This window comes from Tachyglossus aculeatus, chromosome 2 (genome assembly GCF_015852505.1).
Source record: "Tachyglossus aculeatus isolate mTacAcu1 chromosome 2, mTacAcu1.pri, whole genome shotgun sequence".
Lineage (NCBI taxonomy): Eukaryota > Metazoa > Chordata > Mammalia > Monotremata > Tachyglossidae > Tachyglossus > Tachyglossus aculeatus.
In genome coordinates, this window is record NC_052067.1 from 47,474,218 (window position 1) to 47,497,294 (window position 23,077).

Sequence of the window (23,077 nt, forward strand, 5' to 3'; positions counted from 1 at the left end):
CGATCAATCAGTGGTATTTATTGAGTACTTACTGTGTGTAGGGCATTATATCGAGCGCTCGGACACTGCAACATGATAGAGTTGGTAGACACAGCCACTGCCCACAAGGAGCTTACAGTCTAGATGGGGAGACTATACATCTTGCTTTCAGGTAATCTCCTCTCTAGACCGAATGCTCAGTATGGGAAGGGATTATGTCTGTTAATTCTGTTGTATTGTTCTCTCCCAAGTGCTTAGTACAGTGCTCTGAATAATAATAATAAGGATGGTATTTGTTAAGCGCTTACTATGTATAAAGCACTGTTCTAAGCACTGGGGGGGATACAAGGTGATCAGGTTGCCCCATGTGGGGCTCACAGTCTTAATCCCCATTTTACAGATGAGGGAACCGAGGCACAGAGAAGTGAAGTGACTTGCCCAAAGTCAGACAGCTGACAACTGGCGGAGCTGGGATTTGAACCCATGACCTCTGACTCCAAAGCCTGTTCTCTTTCCACTGAGCCAGGTTGCTTCTCTACATGTTCAGAGAAGCATGTTTACCGTGTTCTCTGAACACGGTAACCATTCAAATACCACTGACCGAGTGATTGTCTGGCTGGTGCCTTAAACTCAACAGGTTTAAAACTGAATTCCTTATCCTCCTCTAACTTCTCCATCACAGTGGAACCCTATCTGTCTCAGAAGCTCACCACCTTGGTGCTTTTAAAGACTCCTCACGATCATGTCATTCTTGCATCTAATCAGTCAGTAAACCTGCTGGGTTTTTTTAGATGGTGTTTGTCATGCTCTTACTATGTGCTAGACACTGTACTGGGTGCTGGGGGTAGATACACGCCAATCAGGCTGGAAACTGGCCATGTCCCACACGGACACAGTCTTACCATTTTACAGATGTAGTAACTGGACAGAGAAAAGCAAAGTGACTTGCCCAAGTTTCACAGAGCAGACAAGTGGCAGAGCTGAGATGAAAACCCAGGTCCTCTCTCAGGCTCACTCTCCTGCCAGGAGGCCATGCAGCTTCTCTAGTTTTTCATAATACTTCCCAGCTCCCATATGCCCCAAGTATGTGCGGGCTAGGTGCGTTTGTCCAGGAAAGGGGATAACATAACTCAGAAACACTTGGGGCACTGGTGGTAGTCCAGGCTAGGAGGTGAAAGTGGCGGCCATCAACACCCAGTTTCTTGTAGCAGTGAGGCTCCGTAGGGAAGAGTGCAACTGCCAAAACCAAAGGATCACTCTCACCTACATTCAGAGCCCTGGCCAAATTCTCAGTGCCATCGCTGGCCCGGAGCTACGTGCAATAAAAGCAGAAAAATCTCTAGGCAGCAGCAGGAAGAAGTGAGGCTTGGTGGAAAGAGCACATAACTGGGGAGGCGAAGGACCTGGGTTCTAATCTTGGCTCCAACAATCAATCAAACAATTGTATTTATTGAGGGCTTATTGTGTGCAAAGCAGTGTACAAAGGGCTTGGGAGAGTAGAACGCAACAAATAAACAGGCACAATCCCTGCCCACAATGAGCTTACAGTCTAGACGGGGAGACAGACATTAATATAAATAAATTACAGATACGTACATAAGTGCCGTAGGGCTGGAAGAGTGAAGGAAGGGAGCAAGTCGAGGACACGCAGAAGGGAGTGGGAAAAAAAGAAATGAGGGCTCTGTCAGGGAAGGCCTCTTGGAGGAGATACTGCTTCAATAAGGCTTTGAAGGCCAGGAGAATAATTATCCATAGGATATGAAAAGGGAGGGCATTCCTGGCCATAGGCAGGACATGTTTTGTTTTGTTGTCTGTCTCCCCCTTCCAGACTGTGAGCCCGTTATTGGGTAGGGACCGTCTCTATATGTTGCCGACTTGTACTTCCCAAGCGCTTAGTACAGTGCTCTGCATACAGTAAGCGCTCAATAAATACGATTGAATGAATGAATGAATGAATGAATGACATGGGCAAGAAGTCGGTGGCAAGATAGGCAAGACTGAATGGCATCAGAGGAGCAAGTTGTGTGGGCTGGGTTGTGGTAGCAGCAGCCATTTGTCTGCTGTCAGACCTTGGGCAAGTCACTTCATTTCTCTGTGCCTCAGTTTCCTCATTTAGAAAATGGGGATTCAATACCTGTTCTCCCTCCTACTTACACTATACATAATAACGTAGAGCCTGATTATCTTGTGTTTGCCCCAGCGCTTAGTACAGTGCTTGGCATATATTAAGCACTTAAATAACACACGTTATTATTATTACTATGACAGTGTGGCTCAATGGAAAGAGCAAGGGCTTTGGAATCAGAGGTCATGGGTTCAAATCTCGGCTCTGCCAATTGTCAGCTGTGTGACTTTGGGCAAGTCACTTCACTTCTCTGGGCCCCAGGTACCTCATCTGTAAAATGGGGATTAAGACTGTGAGCCCCCCGTGGGACAACCTGATCACCCTGTAACCTCCCCAGCGCTTAGAACAGTGCTTTGCACATAGAAAGCACTTAATAAATGCTATTATTATTATTATTATTATTATGTATCTCAGGAGAGACTAGGTTACCCACGAGCCAGCAGCTTGTCACTGAAAAATCAAGGTGGCATTTGGGGTCTAAAAACCAGAACAGCTTTCAGGGGACTTCAGGGAGATTTTTGCATCGCACTCAGCGTTAATTAAATCCTTACGGCTTCTGGTTTTAAAAGATGTGGGAACTGGGAAAAGCGACAGGGATAATTAAGAAATGGAAAAGTCGGATCTACAAAACAAGCCAAAAAAAATTAGGACTATTCAGTCCATGGAAGAGAAGGTTCGAATGACAACTTTTAAATATCCAAAGGGCTCTTGGGGTTTGGAGAGTAGTGATAGTATTTTTTAATAGTGTAGAGTACTGTTCTATGGGGTGGGAAAGAATACACAGGTAAAAAGGGACTCACAATTTATTGTGAATGACTACAGTAGCCAGTCAAGTGCCAAGAAGTTGATTTTTTTAAATGGCATTTGTTAGGAGCTTACTATGTGCCATGGACTGTACTAAGTGCTGGGGTAGATACAAGATCATCAGGTTGAGCCAACGTGGAGCTGATAGCCTTAATCCTCATTTTACAGATGAAGTAACTGAGGCACAGAGAAGTGAAGTGACCAAGGTCACCCAGCAGGCCAGGGCAGAGCCAGTATTAGAACCCAGGTCCTCTGATTCCCAGGCCCGTGCTCTTTGCTCTAAGCCACACTGTTTCTTCTACCCACATAACATTTTCTTCTACGCAGACTTGGGCACTGCCCTTGGCTTCAGGACAGAGAACACAGTTGACTCTATCTTCCCCACTGAGAAAAAGATGAGACCTTTCTGGGGCCAGAATTTAAAGGGTTCGAGGCAGGGATTCCTTGCTCTACCAAACTGGACCTCTGAGACCCACATGACCCGAAACATCCTCTCAAGAGGGACGGATACGATCGTGTCGAAACATCCTCTCAAGCGGGACGGATACAATCGTGTGTAGTGTTCAGTGGAGAGCAAATTATAGGCTTAGAGACTACTTACCCAAATTACTACCAAAGAAGAGGCATAGTAGGATGTTAACAACATTGAGTTCCCAAACATCAGAATGAAACACAATGCAAGAGAGACCTGGAAAAAGTGGAAGAAAATCTCATTAATGCACAGAAAAGAAAGAACTCCTTCCTAAGCTCCTTAGAGTAGCAGACTCCGTCTCACAAACTGGAGGTCGGGAGGCTCAGGGGGACAGAGAGTGTGACAGCATAACTGAACTGGAGACGGAGAGAACTGATCCTGGGAACTGAAAATGAGATCCTGGGTCTCTGAATGTGCCCCTAAGGGATGCTAAGCAGGTGAGGTACCAGTTAATATTATTCATGGCACATCTGTAGGCAGACCACTTGGGACACTAACAGATAAGACATAATCTAGACCTTGAAAAAGTGAATAATTAATCAAGGAATGCTTCTTGGAGGAGGTGGCATTTTCTGAAGCTTTTAAAAGCGGGGGAGAGAGTCGCACAAAGATGGGAGGGAGAACTATGCAAGGGGAAATGTTATGAGCAATAAGTCGGAGACAGGTGAGTCGCAAGCCAGGTAAAGTTAGAGAGTTAGTTTGGGTGGAGCAAAGAGTTTGAGCTGGGGTGTATCAGGAGCTCCTCACACGATACCCTTCTCTGTCTTTAAGTCCTTTGACACTAATCCCCCCACTCCCCCGCCGCTCAACCCAACTCCAACAACCCTGTAGCGTTTAGTACATATCCACCTGAAATTGAAGCCTTATTGAACGCACATCTCCTCCGAGAAGCCTTTCCAGACTAGGTCCCTCTTTTCCTCATCTCCCACTCCCTTCTGTATCACGCTGACTTGCTCCCTTTGCTCTCCCCCCCTCCCAGCCCCACAGCACTTATGTACATATCTGTAATTTTATTTATTTGTATCGATGTCTGTCTCCCCCCTTCTAGACTGTAAGCTCGTTGTGGGCAGGGAATTTCACTATTTACTGTTGTGCTGTATTTTCCCAAGTGCTTAGTACACTGCTCTGCACTTAATAAGTGCTTAATAAATACAACTGAATGAATGAATGAAAGAAATTTATTTCAATGTCTGTTTCCTCCTCCCCCACCCACACCACAGTCTGTAAGCTTCTTGTGGGCAAGGACCAGGCCTACCTGTTGTATTGTACTGCCCAAACGTCTAGTACAGGGCTCTGTATACATTAGGTGCTCATTAAATACCATTGATTGATTGATCAGTGAAGAACCTTGAAGCCATGTTGGATAAGCTCCTAATGGGCAGGGAATGTGACAACCAACGCTGTTGTATTGATTAGTGTAGTGCTGTGCACATGGTTAAGTTCTCAATAAATATTACTGATTGACTGATGTGTACGGAAGTAGAGAACCAATGGCAATCTCTGAGGAAGAAAGTGTTATTTTCCAAGCGGTGTTTTCACCAGATGACATGAGCAACTGATTGACTGATGTGTAGGGAAGTAGAGAACCAATGGCAATCTCTGAGGAAGAAAGTGTTATTTCCCCTGGCCCGCATTAAATTACGAAGGAACTGATCAGCAGCTGACTAGACACAGCCCGTTACTCGTACAAAGCAAATATGAAACAACCAAGTGGGAGAAAGCACCCTGGGACAAACGGATTGTGAATGGAGGACTGCCTATTCATTCGCATTCTGGAAATTGCCGTCTTCATTTTAATGAAAGATTTATGGCAATATGATTTTCCATTCTCTCCTCTCAAACATCCATCACACCACCTTATAAAAGTTCTAACAGTAAAATGAAGCTGTGTCCAGAGAGAACTGGCTTCGTAAATGTTGACGCCTGAAAGGATTTTAGAGTTAATACCACAAGGCTGCTTTTAAATGAAGGTTGTCGTCAAAACATTTCTCACTAAGAGTACCCAGTCAGAGCTGTGCTAGCTGGAACAGAGAAGTCTAGGAATGGGCATAATAATCTTCACTGATTGATACTGGGGTGGGGCTGGGGGTGACTGCCTTCATCCAGCAGTAAGAGTGTATGAATCAATTAATGGTGTTTGTTGAGCGCTTACTAGAAAAAGTGAACTGTACTGAATGCCTCCAGTCAACCTAGCCCTGTTTTCTTCTACACATTCACCTCATCAAAGACCTACGGACCCACATTCAGTTGAGCAATTAATCAACAGAAGCACTGGTGGCAGTCGTTATTGCTGCTGACAACCTCACCCATATCCCTTAAACTTCACTGGCCCGACCTTGTCCCTTCAATCCCCTCCCTCTAATCAGCCCATCCCTGTCCTGCCTTCCCAGCTACCCCTTCATCCCCCTCCATCCATCCCTCCCCACCCCTTAAAACACTCTCAACCTCCCCCGCCTCCTTCCTACCCCATATCCCTGCTATCCTGGCCTTGTGCTGCTCCTCATTTCCCTCTCCCAGTGCTGGCCTCCATCAACTCCCATCCAAAACCCCTCCACCCACATGCTCCCACTCTTTTTATTAATATACAAATATTAATATTAATAACGGTACCTATTACGTGCTTACTATGTGCCAAGCACTGTACTAAGTGCTGAGGTAGATATGAGTTAAGTCCTCTACGAGGCTCGCAGTCAAGTAGGAGGGAGAACAGGTGCTGAATTCCCATTTTACAGATGAGGAAACTGGGGCACAGAAGTGACCAAGGTCCCACAACAAATGGCAGAGCTGGGATTAGAACCCAGGTCCTTTGGCTCCCAGGCCTCTGTTCCATCCACTCGGTCACGCTGATGTCCGTTCTTCGGCTCTCCATCCCTCTTTACATTTCGGCCAAGCCCTTTCATGGGAGCAGCTCCCTGGTACAGTCCTCAATTGCTTATTGTTACTCTGGACTCTCTGGCACCTCCTATTCCTTCATCAGGCCATGGAACAAAGCCCGCATTGTCATTTAACTGGACTCTTTGACATTGGAAGAATTTCAAAAAGGAAAACTTACCATGTGTACATAGATAATCTTCTGTAGTTTGCATGAATCCACATAACCCACAACATAGACAGCAAATAAGGAGGCGATCTGAAATCAAAAGACATTTTTAGGAGAATGGAAACTGAGAATGCTGTACAAAACTGCAAGTCATCTTCACCTCAAATAATACCTAGCTGGTTTGAATGGTAGGAAACCATTTCTAAACCTGTTGGTGTTCATGGAATGGTCTATGTTTACTGCTAAACATTCCTGGAACGGGCAGAATATGCCTGCTGCTTCTTTTACCAACTCCCTATTTGACCCTATCTGACCCACAACTCCCTATTTCGCCCCCTCCGCTCCATCACGACTACGCTTTCTGAATCACCAATGTCCCTGAAGAGGGCTGCTCTGACCCCATTTCTGGGGCCTTTGAAGGAGGACACAAAAACTGTCCCAGTCCAGATCCCCTGGGGGAGCCTGCAATTTTGGAGGCCACCCCACATGCCTGACAAGTCTGAGGGAGGTCATTCGATGTGGTTCAATGAATCGATCGTATTTAATGAGTGCTTACTGTGTGCAGGGCACTGTACTTAACGCTTGAGTACAATATAATGGAAACATTCCCTACACACAAGCTTGCAGTCTAAGAGACAGACATTAATGTACATAAATAAATTATGGATATGTACATAAGTGCTGCGGGGCTGGGAAGGAGGATGAATAAAAAGAGCAAGTCAGGGTGATGCAGAAGGGAGTGGAAGAAAAGGAAAAGAGAGCTTAGTCTTGGAAGGCTTTTTGGAGGAAATGTGTCTTCAATAAGGCTTTGAAGCCGGGGGCGGGGGAGAGTAACTGTCTGTCGGATTTGAGGAGGGAGGGCGTTCCAGGCCAGAGGAAGGACGTGGATGAGGAGTCGACGGCGAGATAGTTGAAACTGAGGCACAGTGAGAAGGTTAGCACTAAAGGAGTAAAATTGTGTGGGCTGGGTTGTAGAAGGAAAGAAGGGAGGTGAGATGGGAGGGGGCAAGGTGACTGAGTGCTTTGAACCAATGGTGAGGAGTTTTTGTTTCATTAAGCTCTTATAATAATAATAGTAATAGTAATAATAATAATAATGGTATTTGTTAAGCGCTTACTATGGGCCAAGCACTGTTCTAAGCATTGGGGTAGATACAAGGTAATCAGGTTGTCCCATGTGGGGCTCACAGTCTTAATCCCCATTTTACAAATGAGGTAACTGAGGCACAGTTAAGTGACTTGCTCAAGGCCACAAGGCAGGCAAGTGGCAGAGCTGGGATTAGAATCCACTTCCTTTGACCTCCAAGCCCGTGCTCTTTCCTCTAAGCCACACTGCTTCTCTCCCTCTCCAACACAGGGATACTGCGCTGGCACTTGGAAATGTACTGAACAAGAGTAAGCAGGAACAGTTTCTCCTCTTGAACACCTCAATGTTCCTGCCTTTCGTCTAGCAAGCAGTCAGAGGTAGGGGTGGGCCTGTTGGGGCTCTACCATCAGCAGCGAAATTTTCAGACCAAAGAGCATCTAGACACTCAATATCACTGCAAAAAACCATCCTGAATGCTTCTGGTGGGTGTGGATTGAGGGCCCACAGTTGAGTCGGACTCGAGCCCCACCGAAACCCTGACTGAGACCCTGGTGACTCTTTCTGTTCCACACTCTGTCCTCTCTCAGCCTCTCCCAAATCCCTCTCACTGACTTGGTGATTGACACTCCCATTGCCAATCTCTCTCTCCCCATTCCTGAATCCCTGGCCTCTCAGATTCCCCTGTTTCAGGTGGGGCTCCCTTTGCTCCCAACCCCCTCCCAGCCTGGCCCTCTTTTTTCCTCCCTCCCTCCCTCCTGCTTTCCCTAGTAGAAGGGGTAAGTAAGGGGATGGAGGGTACGGGGACGTGAGAATGGGATGCCCAGCCCAGCCATGGAAGATCTCTCCGAGGAGGAGGCTTATGTGGTCTCTGGAGAGAACAGAAGGCATCGGTCAATGGCATAAGAACACCCTTTGGGAGGGGAGGGGCATTCAAGATGCTCCCTGCCTACCCAGCGTGGGGAGGAAAAGTCTCTCTGGAGGAAAGCTAGGAAGACCCAAGTCTTCTGATTCTTCTGTTGTCCCTCCCTGGTGCCAATGAGAGGAGAAGCAACCCTGAAGACGTGCAGGGCTGCTCAACAATCAGATCTGGTCTGGGCGGCAGCCAATCAAATGGCTGGGCAGAAATTCCTCCAGCCCGGTGGGGCCGAAGAGCTTTCTGTGTGCAGAGCCCTGTACAAAGCGATAGGTAAGGTACAATATAATGGAGTAGAGACACACAATCCCTCCCCACTTGGAGCTTACAGGCTACAGGGAAATGGGGACCAAAAGCTTTTCATTTGCAATGGAGTCAGCGGCCCTGGAAGCCTCCCGACTGTTGGCAGAAGCACTGCGGTCAGAGGGTGGGCACTTGTCTGACCATTTACTGTTCCCCTAAGGGTGGCACATCCTGGACGGAGTAACTGGAAGGCAGCAGCGTGGCCTAGAGGAAAGAGCCCGGGGCCGAAATTCAAAGGACCTGGGTTCTAGTCCCGGCTCTGCTACGTCTCCTGTGTGACCCTGGGTAAGTCACTCAACTTCTCGGGGCCTCAGTTCCCTCATCTACAAAATGGGGATTCAATACCTATTTTCCGTCCTACTTGGATTGGGAGCCCTATGTGGGACCTGATTGTCTTGGATCTACTCCAGTACTTAGTACAGTGCTCGGCACATAGTAGGCTCTTAATACCAAAATTATTATTATTATTAGGGATGAGGAAACATACCATCTACCCCACTTGAGTAGATGGACAGTCATGGTTGGAAAGATATATTGGATAGTTTATCTAGTTTCACTTGGAAAACTAAATCAAATGAAAAAGGGAGAATAACAATGGTGGTGGTATCTATTAAGTGCTTAGTATGTGCACTATTTAAAAGTCCCCGACCCACACTGGGCTCACAATCCAAGCATGGAGGGAGAACAGGCACTGAATCCCCATTTTACAGATGAGGAAACTGAGGCATGGAGAAGTTAAGTGACTTGACCACAGTCAAACAGTAGGTAAGTGGCGGAGCCAGGATTAGAACCCAGGTCCTTTGACTGCCAGGCCTGTGCTCTTTCCAGTAGACCGCATGGCTTCCTTTCCCTGACTTTGTGACCTTCCACCCATATACTGAAATCAATCAATCAATGGTATTTATTGAGTGCAGAGCAGCATTAATATAGAGAATAAGATGCTGGCTTACTAGATGAAGTGGGGACATTAGAGATAGTGACCTTTTCCTTACCCTAGATAAGGGAATGTTCTGATCCAATAACCGTCAAAAAACTGTCCCCCAAGAGCTATGATGGAGGAGAGGAAACCAGTCCAGACTAGGGAAAATTCAGATTCAAGATGGCTAAAATGACTGGCTCCATGTTATAAACATGGCCCCCTTGACGACGCAGGATCTAATTTCCCAGCATTTGGTCTATATCGCTTATTTGCACAGAAGACGGCAGTCAGCCAGCTTCATGTCCTCTATTTGTCCAACTGGTCCCAGTTACATCATCATCATCATCAATCGTATTTATTGAGCGCTTACTATGTGCAGAGCACTGTACTAAGCGCTTGGGAAGTACAAATTGGCAACATATAGAGACAGTCCCTACCCAACAGTGGGCTCACAGTCTAAAAGTCAGGTCTGGAGAATCAATCACAATGGTACTTTCTGAGCACTTACTTTGTGCAGAGCTCTGTACTAAGTGCTTGGGGGAGCACAATACAACAGGGTTGGCAGTTGTGTTCCCTGCTCACAAGGAGTTACGTTCTAGAGGGGGAGTCAGATATTATTATAAATAATAAAGTTATAGATCTGTGGAAGCCCAGTGGTCTGGGACTCGTACTGAGCCCCTTTTCATCCGACTGTTCCCTCTGAGCTGTTGTGTTTCTAGGCCTGTTTGACTGCTTCCTAACCACCTTAAGTGAGCAAGAGTAACTCCAGTGACTTGAGTCCCTAGGAGTGGCAGAATACCAAGAGATGAGAAGCAGCATTGGCCTGAGAGCAAGAGGACCTGGGGTCTAATCCCAGCTCTGCCACTTGTCTGCTGCGTGACCTTGGGTAAGTCACTTAACCTCTCCGTGCCAGTTACCTCATCTATGAGGTAAGACTGTGCGGACCTGGACTGTGTCCAAATTGATTAACTTAGAGAAGCAGCGTGGCTCAGTGGAAAGAGCCCGGGCTTGGGAGACAGAGGTCCTGGGTTCTAATCCCGGCTCTGCCACCTGTCAGCTGTGTGACTTTGGGCAAGTCACTTCACTTCTCTGTGCCTCAGTTACCTCATCTGTAAAAATGGGGATTAAGACTGTGAGCCACATGTGGGACAGCCTGATTATCTTGTATCCCCCCAGCGCTTAGAACAGTGCTTTGCACATAGTAAGTGCTTAACAAATGCCATTATTATTATTAACTTGTATCTACCCCAGTGGGAGGTACAGTGAGTGGAAAGAGCCTGGGCTTTGGAGTCAGAGGTCATGGGTTCAAAATCCCAGCTCCGCCAATTGTCAGCTGTGTGACTTTGGGCAAGTCACTTAACTTCTCTGTGCCTCAGTTACCTCATCTGTAAAATGGGGATTAAGACTGTGAGTCCCCTGTGGGACTACCTGATCACCTTGTTAGCTCCCCAGCACTTAGAACAGCGCTTTGCACATAGTAAGTGCTTAATAAATGCCATTATCATTATTATTATTATTATTACAGGGCCTGGCACATAGTAAGTGCTTAACAAATAACATTAAAAAAAAAAAAAGATGGAACGTGATGGGCCTTTAGGCCTGGACTCCATTCTGCCTGGCCAACCCACCATTTACTTGAAGCAGGCACATCAGAATCCTCCTCTCTCTGTTGAAAGAGTGACCTCGTGGATACAGCACGGACCTGGGACTCAGAAGGACCTGGGTTCTAATTCCAGCTCCACTACTTGTCTTCTGTGTGACCTTGGGCAAGTCACTTAACTTCTCGGTACCCTCAGTTACCTTATCTGTAAAATGAGGAGACTGTGTGCCCCACATGGGACAGGGATTGTGTCCAACCGAATTTGCTTGTATCCTACCCGGCGCTTAGTACAGCGCCTGGCACACAGTAAGTGTTAACAAATACCACAGATTATTGTTTCCTTCTATCTGGGTGTCTGTCTTATCAGGAAATTTGGTTTGTCACAGTTCTGAGACAGGATAAAACCAAGTCAGGATTCCTAACTTGCTTTATCAGTAGTGTTTGCCCACCAGATCCCTATAATGGAGAGAATCAGGTGGGGCCTAGTCATTACCCCAAGTAGAATTTACTGTTGTTTGCATTAAGGTCTATACAATATATTGTGCTCTTTCATAATAATAATAATAATAATAATAGCATTTATTAAATGCTTTGCTAAGCGCTGGGGAGGTTAACAAGGTGATCAGGTTGTCCCACTGGGGGCTCACAGTCTTCACCCCCATTTTACAGATGAGGTAACTGAGGCCCAGAGAAGTTAAGTGACTCGCCCAAAGTCACACAGCTGACAAGTGATGGAGCCGGGACCACAGTGTGAGGCTGTGATGCTATACCAACTGTATATAAAGAAACTCTGAATTGCTTGAAGTTGAACTGGCCTTGTTTAGTAGAGGAAACTCTTCCCGTCAACCACCACTCCCTACTAGTGCTGGGACAAAGCACTAGTAGTGATAAATTTGTCTCTGACGTTCCCTTTCGAACACAGCTCAGAATTTGTGCAGTTTCCTTCCACAGTATGTAAGTGCTGTGGAGCTGAGGATGAGGTGAATATTAAGTGCCCAAAGGGTCATAGATCCAAGTACGTAAAGGACAGGGAGTTGGGGAAAAGCGGCGTGGCTCAGTGGAAAGAGTCCGGGCTTTGGAGTCAGAGGTCATGGGTTCAAATCCCGGCTCCGCCAACTGTCAGCTGTGTGACTTTGGGCAAGTCACTTAACTTCTCTGTGCCTCAGTTACCTCATCTGTAAAATGGGGATTAAGACTGTGAGCCCCACGAGGGACAACCCAATGCTTAGAACAGTGCTTTGCACATAGTAAGCGCTTAATAAATGCCATTATAAAAACAAAAGAGGGCTTTATTGGGGAAGGGTAAGATAGAATTGTATCACTCCAGCGTACTGGCTACCATCCTTGTGGATTCTGTGGGGCCCACGCTGTCTCCACAGGGAGGGATGTACAGTTCCCCAGGAACAAGTCTCACAGGACAATGTGGCTAAAGTTGGGAATGAGATGGGATTGGCTTTAGGGCCTTACGACTGCTGGTCTGCCCGCTTTCCCCCAGAGATACCATAGAAAATCGAAAGATTTTTCCCTTTCTATGGGTACGGGCACAAATACGCAGGAAAAGGCATGCCAAATACAGTCGATTTTAAAGGCTGACTTTATGCGCTTTCTCAAACATTACTACAGAAATCCAGCATAGGACCTGATGTGCTCAAACATTCCAAGAATGCAGTGTTAAGCAGCTGTGTGTTAAAATGTACTTAGCAATTACCTGAGTGAGAAGAACAAACTGAGCGAACTGCCAGGGAAGCATGAAAAAGATATTGGAAATGCAAAGGGCAATCCAACTTCCTCTATGAACACTTGTAGCCCTTGAAGAGACAGAATACATACCAATGAGTTTAACCAGAAAAAAGTCCTCTCAGTGAACCACATCAAAAGTAAAACAAAACCCTGAATATAAACCAGGTGCCACAAACACTGACTGCCACCTACCTCAATCTGTATGGCTACTGCTCTAAACAGCTAAGCTCCCTCTAGACTGCAAGCTCCTTGTTGGCAGGGACAGTGTCTACCAACTCCCTTATACTGTACACTCCCAAGCACTCAGTATAGTGCTCTGCATACAGTAAGTGCTCAATACTATTATTTATCGAAGTGCTTTGATAGAATTCCACTTTGATAGAAGTCTATCAAAGTGCTCTGCATACAGTAAGCATTCGATAAATCCCACGGAATGACTGAGTCAAGTAAAAACATAATGAAACATTTATTACTGCTCCAAATGCATTCAGGCTGCCTTAAAACCATCCACATTAAGACAGTGGATTGCTTTTTCTGTACTGTGTGAGATGAATGGCAGGAAGGCCAGCTTCAGGGGGGTGACAGGTGACAGATATCCTTTGTCAAAGAGAAGGCAAAGACATTAGCTCTACACCCTATGCATTTTGGGCTACACGAGATTTGCTAGCTTGCTCTGTCCTCTGCAGCACTGAGGGTGCTCTGGAAATCAATTAATTAATGGTCTTTACTGAGCGATTTCTGTATGCAGAGCACTTTACTAAGCTCTTGGGAGAGATGGAGGACAGGGACGTTCTCCCAGGTGGTGACATTGGCAGGGGACACCCAGGACTTCCTAAAGTTCCTGTGGCCCTCTCTCTTTTGGTGGTTCGATGCCAAGCATCTATCAATGCTCCTCCTCCCCTGCTTCCTGCAGCAGACAATTTTTCCGGAGCAGCCAGCAGCTGCTATTTCAGTCACATTAGCCACACTAGCTCCTGTTCAGCCTTCCCGTCTTGGGTCACTCACTACTACTGGGGCCACTGTTACCTGGCTGATGACAGTGGCAATAGCCGGCAGCTCCGTCGCTATGCAGGGCTTAAAACCTACTTAGTCCCCAGAGGAGCTCCGAAACTGGGTGGGTGGACTGGCTCTAGAGCTGGAGTGCGAGGCAGGAGAACCTCTGTTAGGCCCCGGAGCCTCATGAGGACAAGAAAAACCTGCGGCAGTGTGGAGAAAGAGACTTCAAGGTAGGAAGGCTGACAAAGATCTGAAAGCCCTTTCCTTCCCCCATCTATCCCTTTCCTCCTGTCCCCTACCCACTCTAGCTCTTCTTCCCTCCCCACCCCCCACATGCTCTTTTCCTTCTTTTCTCCCTCAAAGCCAAACCACCCAAATGCCCCACCTCCTCAACGCTCCACTCCATGTTTGTCCCTTTGCTCATCTCTAGTGAACGATAAAAAATACAAGGATAATCACCAGACATATGTATCCATTCCACACACAGCTGCTCAGCTGGATGTCTCAGACTTGCTCATCTGAGAGTTTTTAACTGGTGCTGAAAAGGCCCCAGATGGTAGCTTTCTGCCCGTTGGCTCTTTGAAGCTTGTCCCCTCCCAGTAGCCTCACCCGTTTTCTTTTGCTCCTGTGTCACACTGAAAAGTTCCATCCCCAGGAATATCCCCAGTAAGGTTTGCTGAAGTTTGGGGCATTCCTCATGCAAAACAGGACTTATTTCGTGTCTAACCAGCCCACAATCTTTATTCTCCTCCCTTAGCTTGATTCCTTTCAGGGGATAGCAGGCATGAATTGTCAAAATAAGGCCAAAAATGGTGTTAATATGTTATTTCCTATAAATAGGAGGATCACCTCTAGGCAAATAAATTGCTACAAAAATAAAGTGTCCAACTAAACAATGAATGGTCAATATTGCAACTTGCCTTGGTTGATGGAAATCGATTTGTCGATAATTAATAGATCTTGCCAGATCGTTAACAGATCAAAACGCCAGGTCGGAACAGCCTCCATTCCACCTGAGAGGGCTCTAATTGGAGAATTCTCCTTGACTCAAGCAGAGGAAGCTGTCCTGATTTGAGCCCTGCCACTGCAGTATTTATTTTACTTGTACATATCTATTCATTTTATTTTATTAATATGTTTTGTTTTGTTCTCTGTCTCCCCCTTCTAGACTGTGAGCCCACTGTTGGGTAGGGACCGTCTCTATCTGTTGCTGACTTGGACTTCCCAAGCGCTTAGTACAGTGCTCTGCACACAGTAAGCGCTCAATAAATACGATTGATTGATTGATACCATAATCCTGGAAGCCTATCCGCTGAGCACAAGTGGCTAGATACCTGGAACTCCTTCAAAGCGTTATCTTTTTTAAACATCTGTTCAGAAAGAGTCACTCTCGTCCTTGACCGCTACACACGAGGCTCTTCGGTAAACTGCTGCTGTCTCTCTGCAGGAAACCTCATTACATGGTAATGATTCCTTGAATCGTTTAAACATTTCTTCGGCCTTACTTGCACCCCACCGCCCTGGCAGTTTTTGGGTACCCGATTCTCTTCACTTCCCACTCCACAAAGTCAGGCTGAAACGAGCATTGCGGTGATAATGACAGACGGACAGCATTCCAGGACCTCCCCCGCTACCAGATGATAAGCGTGCTATCTTGGTAATAATTGTGGCATTTGTTAAGTGCTTACTATGTGCCAAGCACTGTACTAAGCACTGGGGGAGATAGAAGATCATCAGGTCCCACACTGAGCTCAAAGTTTAACTAGGGAGGGAGAACAGGTACTGAATCGCCACCTAGACTGTGAGCCCGTTGTTGGGTAGGGACCGTCTCTATATGTTGCCGATCTGTACTTAGTACAGTGCTCTGCACACAGTAAGCGCTCGATAAATACGATTGAATGAATTCTGCAGATGAGGGAACTGAGGTGCAGAGAAGTGAAGTGACTTGCCCAAGGTGACCCAGCCGGCCAAGTGGCAGAGCCCGGGATTAGAGGTAAGCTTGTTGTGGGCAGGGAATGTGTCTGTTTATTGTTATACTGTTCTCTCCAAGCACTTAGTACAGTGCTCGGCGCACAGTAGGAGCTCAAATACGAATGAGTGAATGAATGACCCCGAGTCATCTGAACTCCCAGGCTTATGGGCTTTCCACTAGGACACACTGCGTCTTTCTGGTGTGCAGGTGACAACATTGGAACTGCTTAGGAAGTCCAGGGCCTTGCAGCCCCACGAGAGGGTTGGCACCTTTCTGCAGCTTTCCCACCGATCAATGACATATAGCAAGTCTTCCCAAAGATGGCTGTACTGAGTTTAAGCATTTGGTTTCCTACCACGGGGCTCTCCACGCCTTATTAGATGTTGTATTTTGGGCAGGAGCAAACAGAATTCACTGACAGTTTTCACATCTGGATTGTGTATTCTGGATTGCGTAGAGAAGCAGCATGGCTCAGTGGACAGAGCATGGGCTTTGGAGTCAGAGGTCACGGGTTCAAATCCTGACGCCACCAACTGTCAGCTGTGTGACTTTGGGCAAGTCACTTCACTTCTCTGGGCCGCAGTTACCTCATCTGTAAAATGGGGATTAAGACTGTGAGCCCCCCGTGGGACAACCTGATCACCTTGTAACCTCCCCAGCGCTTATAACAGTGCTTTGAACATAGTAAGCGCCTAATAAATGCCATTATTACTATTATTATTATTGGGATCCTAGGTGCTTGCTGTCTTCTTCACAATCAATCTCTTAAACCAGAGTGGCTCAGTGGAAAGAGCCTGGGCTTGGGAGTCAGAGGTCATGGGTTCAAATCCCAGCTCCGCCAACTGTCAGCTGTGTGACTTTGGGCAAGTCACTTAACTTCTCTGTGCCTCAGTTACCTCATCTGGAAAATGGGGATGAAGACTGTGAGTCCCCCGTGGGCCAACCTGGTCACCTTGTATCCTCCCCAGCACTCAGAACAGTGCTTTGTACATAGTAAGCACTTAATAAATGCCATTATTATTATTATTATTATTATGGGTTCTAATCCCGGCTCCGCCACTTAACAGCTGTCTGACTTTGGGCAAGTCACTTAACTTCTCTGGCCTGATCTGTAAAATAGGGATTAAGACTGTGAGCCCCATGTTGGACAACCTGATTACGTTGTATCTCCCCCAGCACTTAGAACAGTGCTTGGCACATAGTAAGCACTTAACAAAACCAAAATTATTATTATTATTATACTGGGACCTTGGGGCTTCTCTGGTAGCCCTTAAAACCTAAAAATCAAATTCCCTTGACGGTTGGTTGTTCCTTCAAAAGTCATTTAACTTTCTATGACACACCACCCTGTTTATGAAATCTGGATTGCAATCCTCCTTCAGAATGGAGTTTCACATCTAAAGTACATCTAACTCAAATGGACCTGCCATTTTTAGAAAGTGAACTTGAAATTATATCTGAGATGTTTTCTTCCTCTTGACAAAAGGATGGAGCTCACCTTGTAAAACAATTTTCTGAATTTCGTTTCAACATCAACATGAATTTCTACGCTAACGGACGCAAGTCCCTAAGTACGATGGAAATTACCTGAGAATGTGGGTCATCAGCAACATCTGAAGTACAAGGAATGGATATGAAAAACTTTCACGGAGGGGTGGGGTCCACATCACACGTGTACACTAAAAAGAGGTAGTCAAAGGGTTAGGGTGACAAACAATTCAGTGGCAGAATCTACAAATTAAACAGTACGGGCCTACCCCTAGGTTCTAACAGCCACAGCACATAAAATCCAGAAGCTCCTCAGGCACCAATTGCTGATATAGTGCTTTGCACATAGTAAATGCTTAAAAAATGCCATCATCATTATTATTATTATTATTATTATTATTAGCACTGCTTAAGGATGATGGAACAGTACTTTTTTATGGTATTTGTTAGCGCTTACTATTTGTAAGGCACTGTAGTAAGCTCTGGGGTAGATACAAGCTAATCCAGTTGGACACAGTCCATATCCCTTCCAGACTATGAGCCCACTGTTGAGTAGGGACCGTCTCTATATGTTGCCAACTTGTACTTCCCAAGCGCTTAGTACAGTGCTCTGCACATAGTAAGCGCTCAATAAATACGACTGAATGAATGAATGAATGAATGAATATAGCCCAAGAGACAAAAGGCAACCATCACTGACGTGCATCTAGCTTTTTTCTACTTATTCTGATGACTTGACACCTGTCCACATGTTTTGTTTTGTTGTCTGTCTCCCCCTTCTACACTGTGAGCCTGTTGTTGGGTAGGGACCGTCTCTATCTGTTGCTGACTTGTACTTCCCAAGCGCTTAGTTCAGTGCTCTGCACACAGTAAGCGCTCAATAAATACGATTGAATGAATGAATGAACTGACACTACGTTCAATCACTGCAGGGGATTCAATGCCCTCACTGCCCCTTCCTCCACTCACCCTCCTTCAAACACAGGCCTGAAACCCGGCTTCTCTACTTCGGTCAGGGTCTCAGGATGGAGACAGCACAGATGGAGCCAGATACGAGATACACACATCTTGGGCGGGAATAAACAACCCCGATTCTATACTGCTATCAGCTGAAATGGAGAAATCCTAGCTCAACCACTGTCATCCTAACCAACCTTCACCACCCGCAACCCGCCATTAAATGAAACTTTAACAGCTTGATCCACTTCATCCAAAGGTTTCTTCGCTTTATCTGGAAACATCACAGATTCTGAGTGAGATAGAAGAGTCTGACTAAATCTGCCTAAGGCCTCTGCCTTTTCTACCTGGCTCTAATTTCATGCTGCTTTGGATGAAGCATAGACCCACCCTCCAACCTCCAACAGTGAAGAGGGCTGTTATGGCTGTCACCAAGGCTACACTATTAGTTCCTTCAACAAGCTAAAATCTGGGGATGAAAAGATTTTGCATCAGCTCACAAGAAAGCGGATGAGTCTCTTTTTTGGACCTCTTTTCTCTTTTCAATTTACACTTCATCCCTCTGAGAATGATGTCCAAATCTGCCTAGCTACCTTCCTCTTATCTGCAATCTCACATTTCCTCCTGCTTCCGGACAGTTTTACCCAGCTGGCCCATCAGCACCTCAAGCACAGTATGTCTAAAACTGAACAACTCATCTTCCCTGTAGATCTTCAGAAGCAGCGTGGCTTAGTGAAAAGAGCAGTCAGAGGTCATGGGTTCTAATCCTGGCTCCGCCTCTTGTCAGCTATGTGACTTTGGGCAAGTTACTTCACTTCTCTGTGCCTCAGTTCCCTCATCTGTAAAATGAGGATTAAGGCTGTGAGCCCCTTGTGGGACAACCTGATAACCTGGTATCTACCCCAGTGTTTAGAACAGTGCTTGGCACATAGTAAGCGCTTAACAAATACCATCATTATTATTCCCTCCCAAATCCTCAACTCAACCTAACTTTCCCATCAGAGTTGACAGCATCACCATCGTTTCTATCTATCAAGCCTGTAACCACAGGATTATCCTTGAATCCTCCCTGTCTTAAAGCCCCCATATTGTCAGTTATTGAGTCCTCTTATTATATGTAAATGCATTTTATAGCATTTTCCAGGGGTTCTGGAAGACACAGCAGATACGCTGGCATTTTTGAAGAACATACTATGGCTGTATTTTATTTTATGGTATTTATTCCAGGCACTGTAATAAGCACTAGGGTAGAAAGAGACTAATCAGGTTGCACAGTCCCTGTCCCACATTGGGCTCACACTCTTAAGCGGCATGGTGGAAAAGTAGTGCTTGGCACATAGTGAACACTTAACAAGGACCATATTAACCATAATTATTATTATTGTTAATCTCAATTTTACAGATGAGGTAACAGAGGAATAGATAAGTGAAATAATAATAATAATAATAACGGCATTTATTAGGCGCTTACTATGTGCAAAGCACTGTTCTAAGCGCTGGGGAGGTTACAAGGTGATCAGGGTGTCCCTCGTGGGGCTCACAGATTTAATCCCCATTTTCCAGATGAGGTAACTGAGGCCCAGAGAAGTTAAGTGACTTGCCCAAAGTCACAAAGCTGACAATTGGTGGAGCCAGGATTTGAACCCAGAACCTCTGACTCCTAAACCCATGCTCCTCCCACTAGCCCATACTGTTTCTCAGCATGGGGAATCATGAGGAGTGCCAGCACTTAGGAATCATTTAAATAATGCACCATAAAATAAGCCAGTAATGCACTCATAATTCCCAAATAAGATTTCTGAGAAAAGGTACGATTGAGAAAATTAGACACGGCAAACAAAATGAGTTGTGTAGGCCCCAAGTACAATACAATCAAACCCAAGCTTCGACTTAAGTTCTTTAACAAAGTGAAGCATCAAACTATTTGATCGAAATTGTAAAGGATTTTTAATCAAGCACTTTGGACGTGTATTTTTTTAATTTTAAGAAAATCATTTACAAAGCTAACAGCATATTCAGCTTCACTTTAATTAACATGGTTACTAAAAGAGAAAGGAATCTTTCAGCAAGCTTGCGTGATGCCTGGGCTTACAACTCCATGATTGAAACTCTTTGGTCTGAGTGAGGAAAAGTCACACTTGTGATAAACTTTGTCCCTTTATTCCTACACTTTTATGCTTCTTCATGCTGAGCACCAGTAGAATTGGGTTTAATTCCTTAGGAGTGTACAGCTTGATATAACAAGCTGAGTTCTTTTGCATTCCGCACTACCCCTTAGTGCTGACTTCATCCTTCATTACTCCCGTGGAAAACTGTAACAAACTGCTTATATGTAGCCAATATGACCCCTCCTAATTTTTAGAGTTTTAGATCTTTCATGAAGAACCAAATAGTCAATTAATATTTTACTGAAAAAGTCATTCTTGAACTGCAATTTTTCTACATTTTTTTAAGTACTAGAAAATTTCTAAAAAAGACCATTCAAAACAATTTCTGTATTCCCTATTCTTTCCCTGTCACTACATTACCTTCATCTTTACGCTTGGCTCTTGCAGAGCCTTAGCATGGGGTAAATATGGTTGTGTTGCATTCTGTTCTCCCATGAGCTTAGTACAGTCTTCTGCACATAATAAGCACTCAATAAATACCATTGATTAGTTCCCTAGTTCCTCTGACACCATTTGTATTGTTCTCTGAAATCTTCTTAAATGATTCCCTGCTGAAGGCCTATGAAATGCGGGCGTTCCTGGAAAACTTGTGGCTGTTCTAGTCTTCCCATTAGAATGTAATCTCCTTGAGAGTAAGGATCATCAAGTCTACTTCTCTTGTACTCTTCCAAATGCCTGGTCTGTTGTTCATTCATTCATTCATTCATTCATTCATTCAGTCGTATTTATTGAGCGCTTACTCTGTGCAGAGCACTGTCCTAAGCGCTTGGAAAGTTCAATTCGGCAACAGAGACAATCCCTACCCAACAACGGGCTCACAGTCTAGAAGTGGGGAGCCAAACAACACAACAAAACAAGTAGACAGGCATCAACGGCATCAATATATAAATAGAATTATAGATATATACACATCATTAATAAAATAAATAGAATGATAAACATGTACATATACACAAGTGCCGTGGGGCGGGAAGGGAGGTAGAGCAGAGGGAGAGAATTGGGGTGATGGGGAGGGGAGGAGCAGAGGAAAAGGGGGGGGGCTCAGTCTGGGAAGGCCTCGTGGAGGAGGTGGGCTTTCAGTAGGGCTTTGAAGTGGGGGAAGTGTGCTTGTTTGGCAGATGTGAGGAGGGAGGGCATTCCAGGCCAGAGGTAGGACCTGGGTCAGGGGTTGACGGCGGGACAGGCGAGAACGAGGCACAGTGAGGAGATTTGCGGCAGAGGAGCGGAGTGTGCAGACTGGGCTGTAGAAGGTGAGAAGGGAGGTGAGGTAAGAAAGGGCAAGGTGATGGTGGGCTTTAAAGCTAACAGTGAGGAGTTTTTGCTTCATACAAAGGTTGATAGGCAACCACTGGAGATTTTTGAGTATGGGGGTGATAAGCCCAGAGCGTTTCTGTAGAAAGATAATCCGGGCAGCAGGGTGACATATAGACTGAAGTGGGGAGAGACAGGAGATTGGGAGGTCAGAATGGATGCTGATGCAGTAATCCAGTAGGGATACGATGAGTGACTGTACTAACAAGGCAGCGGTTGGGATGGAGAGGAAAGGGCGGATCTTGGTGATGTTGTGAAGGTGAGGCCGGCAGGTTTTGAAGACAGACTGGGTGAATGATAAGAGTTCCACACAGCGTAGGTGCTCAAAAAATACTCTTGATTGACTTTCATAAAATTTCTTGTCATCTTTGAATTCAGGACATTCTGACTGCTCCAAATTTGCCTGTTTCTATCGGGGGAATTTACATCAATCAATCAATCAATCGTATTTATTGAGCGCTTACTGTGTGCAGAGCACTGTACTAAGCGCTTGGGATGTACAAGTTGGCAACATATAGAGACAGTCCCTACCCAATATTGGGCTCACAGTCTAGAAGGGGGAGACAGAGAACAAAACCAAACATATTAACAAAATAAAATAAATAGAATAGACATGTACAAGTAAAATAAATAAATAGAGTAATAAATATGTACAAACATATATACATATATACAGGTGCTGTGGGGAAGGGAAGGAGGTAAGACGGGGGGGATGGAGAGGGGGACGAGGGGGACCAGATTTCCCTGGAGGAAGGATACAGGTCCTCTTTGGTGAGACAGAACCTGGTTAACAAGCTTAGACTTTCAGGGATTGCCTGTGCTTTTATGCATTTGGGTTCCTTTGGTTGGCAGATGGAGTTTACAGCAATTATTTCTTCAGGCTCCTTTCCTGTGGCAGCCTACCTGGCCACAGAAACACCATTCTAGGAATTAGAAGACCTGAGTTCGAGTCCAGGTTCCAACTGCTAGGGCTGTGTCATCAGGAGTGAAAATTTCTGAATAAATAACCAGTGTTACACGAGGAAGGAGGAGAGGACCAACAAGATTCCTGAGAAATAGCTGGCTAACATCGGTGGTGAAGACCACAAACTACCAAGACAACCATCTGCCGAGCTATGGCACTAAGGTACCACAAACTGGTAATTTTGGCCACAACTATGTCCTGCCCATCAATCAATCAATGGTATTTATTGAGCACTTACT

At 45.5% G+C, this 23,077-nt stretch overlaps 1 protein-coding gene across 1 annotated transcript in view; it reads right to left on the bottom strand.

The window, feature by feature from the left end:
* Positions 1–23,077, bottom strand: part of DPY19L1 (dpy-19 like C-mannosyltransferase 1) — a 114,647-nt gene that overhangs the window by 36,003 nt on the left and 55,567 nt on the right. The window contains exons 8-11 of the mRNA XM_038761986.1: positions 17,538–17,629; positions 12,951–13,050; positions 6,433–6,510; positions 3,510–3,596 (exon numbers count right to left, since the gene is read on the bottom strand). Coding sequence (XP_038617914.1) covers positions 3,510–3,596; positions 6,433–6,510; positions 12,951–13,050; positions 17,538–17,629 — 357 coding nt within the window. The remainder of the gene's footprint in view (positions 1–3,509; positions 3,597–6,432; positions 6,511–12,950; positions 13,051–17,537; positions 17,630–23,077) is intronic.